At 37.6% G+C, this 12,836-nt stretch overlaps 1 protein-coding gene across 2 annotated transcripts in view; it reads right to left on the reverse strand.

Moving 5' to 3' along the window:
• The window catches only part of OXSR1 (oxidative stress responsive kinase 1), a 94,513-nt gene that overhangs the window by 71,257 nt on the left and 10,420 nt on the right, over positions 1 to 12,836 (reverse strand). For both annotated transcript variants that reach the window (XM_032408982.1, XM_032408983.1), the window contains exon 2: positions 4,285 to 4,397. In XM_032408982.1, coding sequence (XP_032264873.1) covers positions 4,285 to 4,397 — 113 coding nt within the window. The remainder of the gene's footprint in view (positions 1 to 4,284; positions 4,398 to 12,836) is intronic.

Consider the following 12,836-nt stretch of genomic DNA (forward strand, 5'->3'; position numbering starts at 1 on the left):
GAGATAGAGGGTGACAATTCATACACATAGAATTGGGGTCAAACGGTCCAATGTCTTAAAAGTGAAGCTAAGGGTTTTCAGCTCTACCCTGAGAGGGGGAACCACCAAGGGTCCTCTAACAGGAGACTACTGGAGAACCATCAAATTCAAACTGAAAGGGCCTTAAATATTTCTTTCCTTCTCTTCTATTCCTTTAAAGGTGGGGGGAGTGGGGGGGGTTCCTTTATCTTAACTCCCATCGGAGTTATCCTTTTCCCTTTCCTTTCAAAAGCAAAAATAAATATGTAAGTGCTTTGCAAGAGTGCTATATTCACTCTGACTCAAATTTCCCAGTAGCTCCCTCCCACATAGAAGTGAATTCTATCCGTCCTACTGAAAGTGCTTTCTTGAAAGTCCTGTTACCTGCTGCTGCCAGAGCTTTTGTGTGGACTTCTCTGTTCTCCACCTGAAGCTTTCTCAAGCATTGCTTAATGATGACTTTTCGTTCTTTCCTGGAACTCGTTCATCTTGATTTCTAACATTTACTCCTGGTTTTCTAACTACCCCGACACAAGCAGTTTTCCTCCACTTCACACCATTCAATCAGTCCCCAAATAATGTTAATTTACTCATTCATTCATACTAACTGAACACAATAAAGTCCCTGCCCTCATGGAATGTGCATTCTAAAATTAACAATTCGGGCAACCCTCTTGGGTCCCCTCCCTCCTCGGGAGCTTTGTGCTATACTTTGCAATTGCTCAATAAACCTTGCTTTGCTGCCCACCAAAAAATAAATAAATAAATAAAACTAACAATTCTTCCATCTATAAAATGTCTAGGGAATGTGTATTCCTTTCCCTTATCACTGTCACTGCCTGAGTTTAAAGTCCTAATACCTCTTTGTGTGGCCCTGTGTACCTCAAACCATGGGTTGCAACCCACATGGGCCATGACACAAACTAAGTAAAGTTAGAAACAAAAAAGAAATAGAAAATCAGAGTGCATTCCACAGAATATAATTAAGAATTGTTTTATGAAAATGTTGTTTCAGTTATATTAATATTTATGAATATATACATAAAAATGAATTCTTTCCTAATTCTAAACCCCTGCCTGGTAGGGTTTCTATCTCTGTCTGTTCAAAGCATCCCCAGCCCTGGTGGGCCAGAACACAAAAATCTCCACAGAGGCCTCCATCTTTGTAATGAGAAGCATGCCTCCTCCTCTTACTTCACAGTATTTGACACCTCTCCTAGGCGTCTGTCATGCTCGGCCTTATACAGCAGACAAGAGCCTTAACTCTTCATTCAACTGGACTGTGAGCCTCCCAGTAGAAGGAAAGACATTTTAAGCCTCTTTATGTTCCCCTCAGCTGTCTGGCCAATGAATCTAGTCCTAGCATCTACCAGAGAAGAGAAAAAGCTCAAAACACTGCCTAGTGTGCCTGTGAGTAACATCTCCAGAAAAAATAAATGTAGTAAGATTTGACAGCTGATTTTCCCATCACACTTAGCAAAGGTTGTCAGACAAGAAAACATTTTGACAAGAGAAAGGAGCAATATACTGCCTCCTCACTAATAACTGTCACACAGGATACACACCTAGAACCTGGTTCTACAGCACCCTTTCTACATTAGAGACCATTTTGAAAACAAATTTAAAATCATGACACCACAAGTGTGGTATGCTGATCTAATAGATTTTCTAAGATAAACTAAAGGGCTTCTTATCTCTTAGAAATGGAGCCCTTCTCACTCAGATCTCAGGTCCTTGACACTACAAATACCACAGCCCTCTTTATATTCCCCATGTTTCTTCAGACTTTAGTGGGATCTCACTTGTTTGCCCTCCAAAAAGGCCAATTATTTTAAATTTGCTTTACTAAAGGGGCGCCTTGGTGGCTCCGTCAGTTAAGCATCTGCCTTCAGCTCAGGTCATGATCCCAGGGTCCTGGGATCTAGTCCTGCATGGGGCTGTGTGCTTAGCACCGAGTTGGCCTGTCCCTCTACCTCAGCCCCTCCCCACCACTCGTGCTCTCTCTCTTCCTCTCTCAAATAAATAAAAAAATTTTTTTTAAAAATTTGTTTTACTAAAAGTCACTTCCCCCCTCTTACTTATTTGCCAAATATATAAATACTATATTTTAATGTAAAGCTTACTGGACCATGTGGGCAAAATTATAGAGGTCTAATTTATTTTTTTTCTTTTACTAAGCTATACCAAATTTGCATTCCTCTACAAGTAAGGCCCTAGTGTAGTAACACAAATATTATTTTCAAAATGTCAAATATCTGAGAACAGATGCTCTTTCTACTTTTGAACCAAGATTATACTTAGTTACTATTACATGAAATAGAATAGACTTCACTCAGAAAGACCTGATTTTTAATCCAGACTGTCACTTACTGTGATTTACTTCCTTCATCTAAAATGGAGCTACCACCTGTCTCATGGAGGCGTTTATGAGGGTAAAGTACACTTAAATGCCTATCACTAAAAAGATGTTTGCTGTTACCATGTGAGCACAGTCAAGTTATTTAAACTTTGAACCTCCATTTCTTTAGTCATGAGGTAATAAATTTCATTCACCTTTATGATATCCTTATCGGTTATGTAAAATAACTGGCAAATGATACAAATTCATACTGGGCTTCTCAAATTCCAGTCTTAATAGGTAGGTTAAAAATTCTGTTTTTCCTCAAAACAATTAGTTTACAATTTACAACCTTCTTTTATGATCATTGCAGTTCAAATATCCAAATGATGCTCTAACGGGTTGTGGGCATCTATAAATCCAAGATCACTACCTAGGATTTCCATCAGCATCTCCTTTCAAGTGTATATTCTCTCACCAAAGAGGCCCAAGACCACTCTAGCAACTTTCTTCTTTAGCTTCTGCTCACACATTACCAACTCCTGAAGAGATGCATTTGTTTAATCTGCTAAAAGTTCAATGCATAATTCTATTATCTCGTTTCCTTTTATTCCAATATTCCCTAATACTCAGTACAGGCTCAACCAGAAATTAAATCCAACCTGGGAACAGAAAGACTTCTGGAGTGTCAGATCATCCCAGTGCTAACTCCTGCCTCTCTATCACTAGCTGTACATGACCTTCGAGAAATACTTAATAAAAGAAATACTTAATAAAGTAACATTAGTTCCTATTTGTATGGCAGTTTATACTTTTCAAGTACTGGATCATTTCATCCTCAAGAAAAACCTCATGAAGGGGGCGCCTGGGTGGCTCACTCAGTTAAGCATCCAACTCTTGATTTTGGCTCAGGTCATGATCTCAGGGTTGTGAGATCAAGCCCCGCATCAGGCTCTACACTCAGCATGGAGTCTGCTTGAGATTCTCTCTCTTCCTCTGCCCCTCCTCCCACTCTCTAAATAAGTAAAATCTTTTTAAAAAATTTTTAAAAAAAGAAAGATAAACCTCATGAGATATACAAGGCAGATGTTATTATTTCCATTTTAAGCCAAAGAAACTGAGGATTTACAAAGTTAAATGATTTGAGAATCTATCTCATGTCCTTTACTGAGCACTTACTACACACTTAAAACAACTCTGGGTGTCATGGCTCATAAAAGAAGTACAAAACAATCCCTGTGTGTCTAGCTTTTAATTCCACAGAACATTTCTTGCAGCTATTAATCCCTGAGACTCCCTTTCTTCTCTTTTTCCCTAGCTTTTGGAGAAGGCAATGCCACCTTCTACCTCTCATCTTGCATCAGTGGTCAGAATGCTGATTGGTACCATGTTCCTAGGAGGCCAAAGCCTTTTAAAGCACATTCCATTTGACCACGTATCACAATTGCATGATACTAGTTTCAGGAAAGAGAGAAGCAGCATTGTTTAAAACAATAAAAAAGAGGAAAAAGGTAATTGTCCAACATGAGAAATAGGTTAAATAAAATGTGGTCTACCTATGCAACAGAATACTACACACATACTGAAAGGCATATTAATTCATATTTATAGACACAGAAAGAATTTGATAAATTTTTCAATGAAAAGAGCAAGTAAATGATTACATTATCATAAAAATACAAAGATATTTAAATGTGCACAGTCTGAAAAACTATATAGCAAGTGTTAATCCCAGAACGGGAGGATTACAACTAATTTTTTTCTATTTACCTGGATTTTTATAAATTTTACAATAAGCATTACTTGATGAGCAAATCACACCTTTTTTTTTTTTAGAAAAGTAATAAAAAATTTCAAGTTATTTCCCACTCTAACATGAATACACATAGGAGTATAATTCCCACATAAAAAATATGAGATGTGCATACCAGGAGTTCATCCATGCTAGTTTGACATTTCTCAAGGTTTATCCGTTTGATTGCCACTTTCTCCTTCTTAGGGGCACAATATGCTGCTTGGACCACAGCCGTTGCTCCACTCCCTAAAGATAAATACATAAATGAGTAAATAGATGAATCGATAAGAACATGACACTTCTAATTCCCACACATTTTTTTTTTGAATGCTGAAACTAGCAGGTAAAAAAAAATTTTTTTTTCCTGCTTTGGTCTTTTTTTTCCCTTTTTATTATTATGTTAATCACCGTACATTACATCATTAGTTTTTGATGTAGTGTTCCATGATTCATTGTTTGTGTATAACACCCAGTGCTCCATGCAGAACGAGCCCTCTTTAATATCCATCACCAGGCTAACCCATCCCCCACCCCCCTCCCCTCTAGAACCCTCAGTTTGTTTTTCAGAGTCCATCGTCCCTCATGGTTCGTCTCCCCCTCCAATTTCCCCCCCTTCATTCTTCCCCTCCTATCTTTTTTTTTTTTTTAACATATACTGCATTATTTATTTCAGAGGTACAGATCTGTGATTCAACAGTCTTGCACAATTCCCCAATGTCTATCACCCCGCCACCCCCTCCCCCCCCCCCCCCCTACTCCCACAACCCTCAGTTTGTTCCCTGAGATTAAGAATTCCTCATATCAGTGAGGTCATATGATACATGTGTTTCTCTGATTAACTTATTTCGCTCAGCATAACACCCTCCGGTTCCATCCACGTCGTTGCAAATGGCAGGATCTCATTCCTTTTGATGGCTGCATAATATTCCATTGTATATATACCACATCTTCTTTATCCATTCATCTGTCGATGGACATCTAGGCTCTTTCCACAGTTTGGCTATTGTGGACATTGCTGCTATAAACATTGGGGTGCACGTACCCCTTCGGATCCCTACATTTGTATCTTTGGGGTAAATACCCAGTAGTGTAATTGCTGGATCATATGGTAGCTCTATTTTCAACTTTTTGAGGAACCTCCATACTGTTTTCCAGAGTGGCTGCACCAGCTTGCATTCCTACCAACAGTGTAGGAGGGTTCCCCTTTCTCCGCATCCCCGCCAACATCTGTCGTTTCCTGACTTGTTAATTTTAGCCATTCTGACTGGTGTGAGGTGGTATCTCATTGAGGTTTTGATTTGGATTTCCCTGATGCCGAGCGATGTTGAGCACTTTTTCATGTAATTCCCACACAATTTAAACAAGAAAATAATTCGGGGTGCCTGGGTGGCTCAGTCGGTTAAGCATCTGACTCTTGATTTCAGCTCAGGTCCTCATCTCAGGATTGTGAGACTGAGCCCCGCACTGGGCTCCATTTAAGATGTTCTCTCTCCCTCTCCCTCTCCCCCTCCCCCTCCCCCCAGCTCATGCACTTGCTCTCTCTCTAAAAAGAAAAATAAATAATAAACAAGAGAATAATTCTTACCTTGTTCCTACACTCAGCAACACATAACACCCCCAAAAGTAGGGTGTCAATAAAAACCAAAGCCTTGACCATTTCACAGAATTGCTAATAACACCAGAAGGGAGGAAAAATCAAAATGGCTACAGTTCCAATTCTAGAGTATGATGGCACAGGCTCGCATTTCCCCATTCCTCTCCTCTAAATAGAACTGAATACCCTAGAAATAATTTAACAGACAATCATACAATGACCCTGACAGATGGAAAGAAAGTAGATGAGCTAGGGGCCTTGGGATGTGAGGAAAAGCACCACTTTGAGTTCACTGGGTTTTCCTCTTATGTCCCATATATCCATGAACAGCCTACAACCCGGAACCACCAACATAGACAGACCAACAAATGAGAAAATCTTGCTTTCTGGCCAAAGGACTATAAAAGGGGAAGCTTAGCAGAGACCTAGATGGGAGACAGACCCTCCCCAGGACTCCCCAGGCGCTATCCAGAATAGCGGGGGACCCCAATTCACTACAACATCGGCATCAGCAGGGTCTCCACCCCATCCCCAGACGGCAGTAGGCCAGATTTGCCACACTTGGAGTAATATCCAGCCAATCTGCCCTTAGCAGTAGCAGAGATGGGGACCCACACCTACCAGTCAGCCCAGGCAACACCTGTAGAGATCAAGCAGGAGCTCCTGAGATGCCAGAATAATAAAGAGAATAGCACTGCAAGAGCTCTGAAAACGAAATTACCATAGGAAATACACAGCTCCCAAAAGCAGGCCAGAACCTACACACTAAACCTAAATAGAGTTAGTACCTACTAAAATAAAAGATTTAAGCAGGATAAAGACTCTCCTCACATTAATATCTTAGATGTCCAGGATAAAATTTTTTAAAAATCACACACCAAGAATGAGGAAAAACACACATGAATAAGAAAGAGAACCATACTGATGCCAACACTAAAATGAACCACAATCTGGAATTATCTGACAAGAATTTTAAAGCTGTCATCATAAAAATATTTCAATAAATAATTAAGAATTCTCCTAAAATAAAAAATAGAAAATTTCAGCAAAGAAATAGTATTTAAAAAAAAAAACAAACTACCAAATGGAAATTATGTATACAACTGAAATATGCAATTTCCAAAATAAAAATGTGTTGGATAGGCTCAACAATAGAGACGACGGAGGATAAATTCAGTCCTGAGGACAAGATCAACAGTTTACTTGACCTATGGTTTCACTTATACGTGGAACATAAGGAATAGCATGGAGGACATTAGGAGAAGGAAGGGAAATATGAAGGGGGGGAAATCAGAGGGGGAGACGAACCATAAGAGACTATGGACTCGGGGGAAACAAACTGAGGGTTTCAGAGGGGAGGGGGGTGGGGGGATAGGTTAGCCCGTGATGGGTATTAAGGAGGGCATGTATTGCAATGAGCACTAGGTGTTATATGCAAACAATGAATCATGGAACACTACATCAAAATCTAATGAAGTACTGTACAGTGACCAACATAACATAATATAAATAAATAAAGCTGTCAGTGAATTCCAACTTGCTCCTTTGTTTCTCCAAGCAGCTAGAATTATCTCTTCCTGTACTTAAAAGTGTATATGTATATTGTTAAACACTGTCTTGATATAAAATTTGACAACCCCCCAAAAATATAATAAAATAAAAAATAAACAGAGAGAAAATGGACTGAAAAAAAAAAAAAGAACAGAGCCTCAGGGAGCGGTGGATAATAATAAAAAATCTAAAGTCCATGTGGTAGGTAAAATAATGGCCTCCCACAAAGTATCCATGTCCTAATCCTTGAAACCTGTGAACATTACCTTATATTACAAAAAAGACTGCATGTGTTATTAAATTAAGGATTAGAAGACTACCCTGGATAATCTGGGTGGGCCCAAGGTAATTATAGGGTCTTTCTAAGAGAAAGGCAGGAGAGTCAGAGAAGAAGATGAGATAATGGAAGCAGAGGTCAGAGTGATGGGACCATGAACCAAAGAACAAGTACTGATATACGCAACAACATGGATAACCATGAAAATATGATGCTGTGTGAAATAAACCAATTACAAACTGTATGACTCCATTTATATGAAATGTCCCATTCAGGCAAATCCATTCAGAAAATACATTACTAGTTACCAGGGGCTAGGAAAAGAAGACAATGGGAAGTTACTGCTTAATGGGAAAAGGATTTCTTTCTGGGTGATGAAAATGCTCTGGAATTAGACAGTGGTTGCAAAATGCCACGAATATACTAAAAACCACTGAAATGTACACTTTTAAAATGGTGGGTTTTATGTTATACAACTTCTACCTCAATTTCTTAAAAAAGATTAGAGAATACTACAGACAACTTTAGCTTGGGGCGCCTGCAGGCGGTACAGCATAAAACTCTTGATATCAGGGTTTTAAGTTTGAGCCCCACGCTGGGTGTAGAGATTCCTTTAAAATAAAATCTTTAAGAACAAAAAACAAAAAAACAACAAGTTTAGCTCATAATTCCACAATTTAGAAAAAATGGGCCAATTCTTTGAAAACAACTATCGAAACTCAGTCAAGATAAAACAGATAACCTGAATAATACTAACACTATTAAAGATATCAAATTTGCAATATAAAAGTTCTTGAAAAATCCCCAGGCCCAGATGGTTTCACTGGAGAATTTTACCAAACACTGACAGAAGAATTAACAGCCATTTTATACGTTTTCCAGAAATGGAAGAAGTGGGAACCAACTCATTTTATAAACTAATTATTACCAATACCAAAACCAGACAAAGACATCACAAGAATTAAGAAAACTACAGACCATTCCCTCTCATGAATTTAGCTGCAAAATCCTTAACAAAATATTAGCAAATTGAATCCAAAATAGCTAATACAGCACAACCAAGTAACATGCATTCCAGGTATGCAAGGCTGGTACAATATGAAAAAAAATATATCAATGCAATACATATCAATAAGCTAAAGAAAAAATATCATATGATCATATCAACTGAAACAGAAAAACATTTTTAAAAAATTCAACACCATTCATACTGTCTCAGCAAACTAGGAAATGAGGAGGAACTTCTTCAACTTCATAAAGAACACGTACAAAAAAACTTATAGCGAACAACTTACTTAATGGTGAATGACTGAATACCTTCCTTCTAAGATTGGGAAAAAGGCAAGGATATCCATTCTCATCACTCATAAGCAACATAGTACTGGAAATCCTAGCCTTCATTATAAAGCAATAAAAAGAAATAAGAGGCACCCAGTTTGGAAAAGAAGCAATAAAACTGTCCTTATTTTAGATGGCATGGTTGTCTGTAAAGAAAGTCCCAAGGAATTTACAAGAAAAGCTCCCAGAAGTTATAAGACAGTTTTGCAAAGTTGCAAGATACAAGATCAACACATGAAAATCAACTTCATTTCTATATGCAAACACAAACAAGTGGAAACCAAAATTTTAAAATGCAGTATCATTTACAATTGCTCCCCCCAAATGAAATAATTATGTATAAATCCAATAAAATATGAAGAGGATATGTATGCTGAAAATTATAAAATACTGACGAAAGATAGCAAAGAAGATCTAAAAATTGGGAGAAACTTACCATGTTCACGGATTTAAAAACTCAACATACTAAAGATGTCAATAGTCCCCAAAATGACTATATTTAGGTTTAATGCAATTCCTATCAAAACCCCAGCAAGGTATTTTGTACAAAGACAAGCTCATTCTAAAGTTTTTATGAAGAGGGAGGGCCTAGAATAGCCAACACAATTATGAAGAAGAACAAAGCTGAAGGATTCATACTATCTAACTTCAAGACTTATAGGTTCAAACTTCTAGTTCTAAAATAAATGTCATAAAGTATAGCACAGGGAATATAGTCAATGAAATTATAATAACTTTATATGGTAATAGATGGTAACTGGACTTATCATGAGGATCATTTCAAAAGGATCAAATATCAAATTACTATGATGTACACCTGAAACTAATAGGATACTGCATGACAATTATACTTCAATTAAAAAAATACCTATTAGGTTCTCAAAAAATAAATGCTGATTGATGAATTTTTTTTTAAAAAGACATGATAAAGTTGGAGTAATCAAGACAATGTGGTATTGGCAGAAGAACAGAACCATCCATACAGAGAAATACTACTCAGCAAGAAAAATGAACAAACTATTAATATGCACAATTACTTGGATGAACCTCAAGGGCATTATGCTGAGTAAAAAAAAGGATGTGGAGAAACTAGAACCCTCCTATATTGCTGGTGGGACTGTATGATAACTACTAGCTTTACAAAAGAGTCTGGCAGTTCCTCAAAATGCTAAGCATAGATTACCATACAACCCAGCACTTCAACTCCTAGGTATATATCCAAGAAAACAAAAAACATATACACATAAATACTTTCACAAAGATGTTCACTGCAGTATTACCCATAAAAGCCAAAAAGTGGAAACAACCCAAATGTCCATCAACTGAGGAACAGAGTAAGACAATGTGGTATATCCATCCATACAATGGTAATACTATTTGGCAATAAAAAGAAGTAAGAGTACAGGTACATGCCAGAACATGGATGAACCATGAAAACATGCTAAGTATATATGCCAGACATAAAAGGCCATATATGGCATTGATACAGAGAACAAAGGCAAAAGAAAAAAAATTAAAATTCCTTACAACTTACAGCCCTGCTTGAGACAGGCAGAGTGACCTTCCTCAAGGAGCTTATTAGCTGCCTCAATGTTAATACTTTACTAGAGGCAAAAGGCAACCTTAGCTTGACATTAGCCAGACCTCCAGGATCCTGTAAAAATCCTTTGGAAACTACCTTTATCTCTAACCCCCCCCTTCCCCAAGATATACGTTAACAATCATCCTCTAAACATATGGCCCACTGACACACATCTGAAGAGTCTTATGACTAAAGTTTTACTAGACAGTAGTAAATGACCTTGTCCTAACAGCTTAGCCCCTCAAGGTCCTGGAAACCTTGCTTCCAAATTCTTTAGAGACTTCCTTCCAACTTGAAACTATATCATCAGTCACTCCTCACAATCCCAGTGCAGCTCTTTCTGCCCAGAGGTCCTGTCCCCATGCTTTAATAAAACCACACTTTTTTGCACCAAAGATGTCTCAAGAATTCTTTCTTGCTGTTTGTTCCCTGACCCCAACATTTCACATCAGTATGATTCTATTTATGTAGAATGTCCAGAATAGGCAAATCCATATGCAGAAGGAGATTAGAGGTTGCCAGAGACTAGAGAAAGGGGGAAATAGGGAGTGCAGCTAATGGATATGGAGTTTCGAGCTATGACAATGTTTTGGAATTAGACAGTGGTGATGGTTGCACAACTCTGTGAATACACTGAACTGCATATTTTAAAAGGGCAAATTTCAAAGTATGTGAACTATATCTCAATAAAGCTGTTACCAAAAAAATCTCTTCAAGTATGACATCAAATTTCTAATAGTATAAATGTGCTACAGATATTAAAATTTGAAAACAATTTACAGGGCGCCTGGGTGGCTCAGTCGGTTAAGCGTCTGCCTTCGGCTCAGGTCATGATCCCGGGGTCCTGGGATCGAGCCCCGCATCGGGCTCCCTGCTCAGCGGGAAGCCTGCTTCTCCCTCTCCCATTTCCCCTGCTTGTGTTCCCTCTCTCACTGTCTCTCTCTCTCTCTCTCTGTCAAATAAACAAATAAAATCTTAAAAAAAAATTTACATATACAATTATATAATTCAATAGAATTTGTTATACTGAAATCCATTTGAAAGTCCCTGACCAAAGCCAAACATACACAACCATAGTCAACAATGACATGGATAAACCCAAATCACAACTCTGACAAACTAAGCAAAAGCTCTGCACAAAGCTCATGATATGCAAAATTCAAAATAAAATCCAACATTCAAGAACACATTTGCCATTCAATGACATTATCCAATAGTGTACTTGAATCATTTTGGTAATAGTTTAGGACCACTAACATATTCCTTGATAAGAAGGATCCAATAGGCTACTATTGAAATAGTTTGCAATCTGCTTCTTCACTGAACTCCCTTTGTTTTGCACATGAGTATGGGACAGAATTAGGCAGTACAGTAGTGCCTGGCATTAACTTTTCTCCCTCCCCCATCCTTTCCTTTCCAAGTTGTTTCTGCATGGAATCCCTTTAGAAAATTTAACAACTCTCTTGCCTTCAATGAGAGGCTGCTGCCCCACTCTGGGAAACCCCAGAGGAAGGAAGCTAATCATGCAGGTCACATATCTGTCAGGCTAAGATGAGAGGCATTCTTAAGTCACAGAAGACACAATGAGACCTCTACAGGGTACCTTAGGTCCTAGATAACAGATGTCTTCTAATATGTAAATGTATTCCCTGATGCTTTTTCATTTAATTTTTGCAAATGTGCTACCTAGTGGTATTTTTTTAAACCAGTATTAACTCTCAAACCAGTTACTCTACCCCTGGATAATCAAGCATTGATTATTTACTGTATATTTATACAAAATCTGAAATACTAGCTTTAAACATACTAATGTCATATCATACATAAACCAAAACCATGCTGGCATTAAAAATACAGACATAGCAATTTGGGGAGTTTAATTGTTATTAATTCCTAGTCGTTATTAAACACAGAATTAATTTCACTAATAATGAAACACTAAACCTAGGTATTATCAATCATAATTGTCTACATACTAAAATACCTTTCTTTTACACAAAGAATCACTCATTTAATAAATCTCCCTAGAAGCAAGATGTGATTTAACAAATGGCCAAAAGACAAAGTCGCCAGCATTTCCCATATTAATGATAAAAAGAGACATGCAGGCTCCAGTTCTTCCATGCTAACGATAAATCACTTTCATTGACCTTTATATTATCTTCCCCAAATACCAAAACATTATTCAGCAACTGAAAAATATTTTGAAGTTCTAATATAAAGGCCTATGGTAATGCAGTAAAAACTCAATACTCAACACCACTAATTCAGAATAGCTAATGATGTTCTATCTTCCATTAGAAAAAATTTATTCACAGAAAATAACAATAATGTAGAGAAGAA

This window comes from Phoca vitulina, unplaced genomic scaffold (genome assembly GCF_004348235.1).
Source record: "Phoca vitulina isolate PV1807 unplaced genomic scaffold, GSC_HSeal_1.0 scaffold10, whole genome shotgun sequence".
Lineage (NCBI taxonomy): Eukaryota > Metazoa > Chordata > Mammalia > Carnivora > Phocidae > Phoca > Phoca vitulina.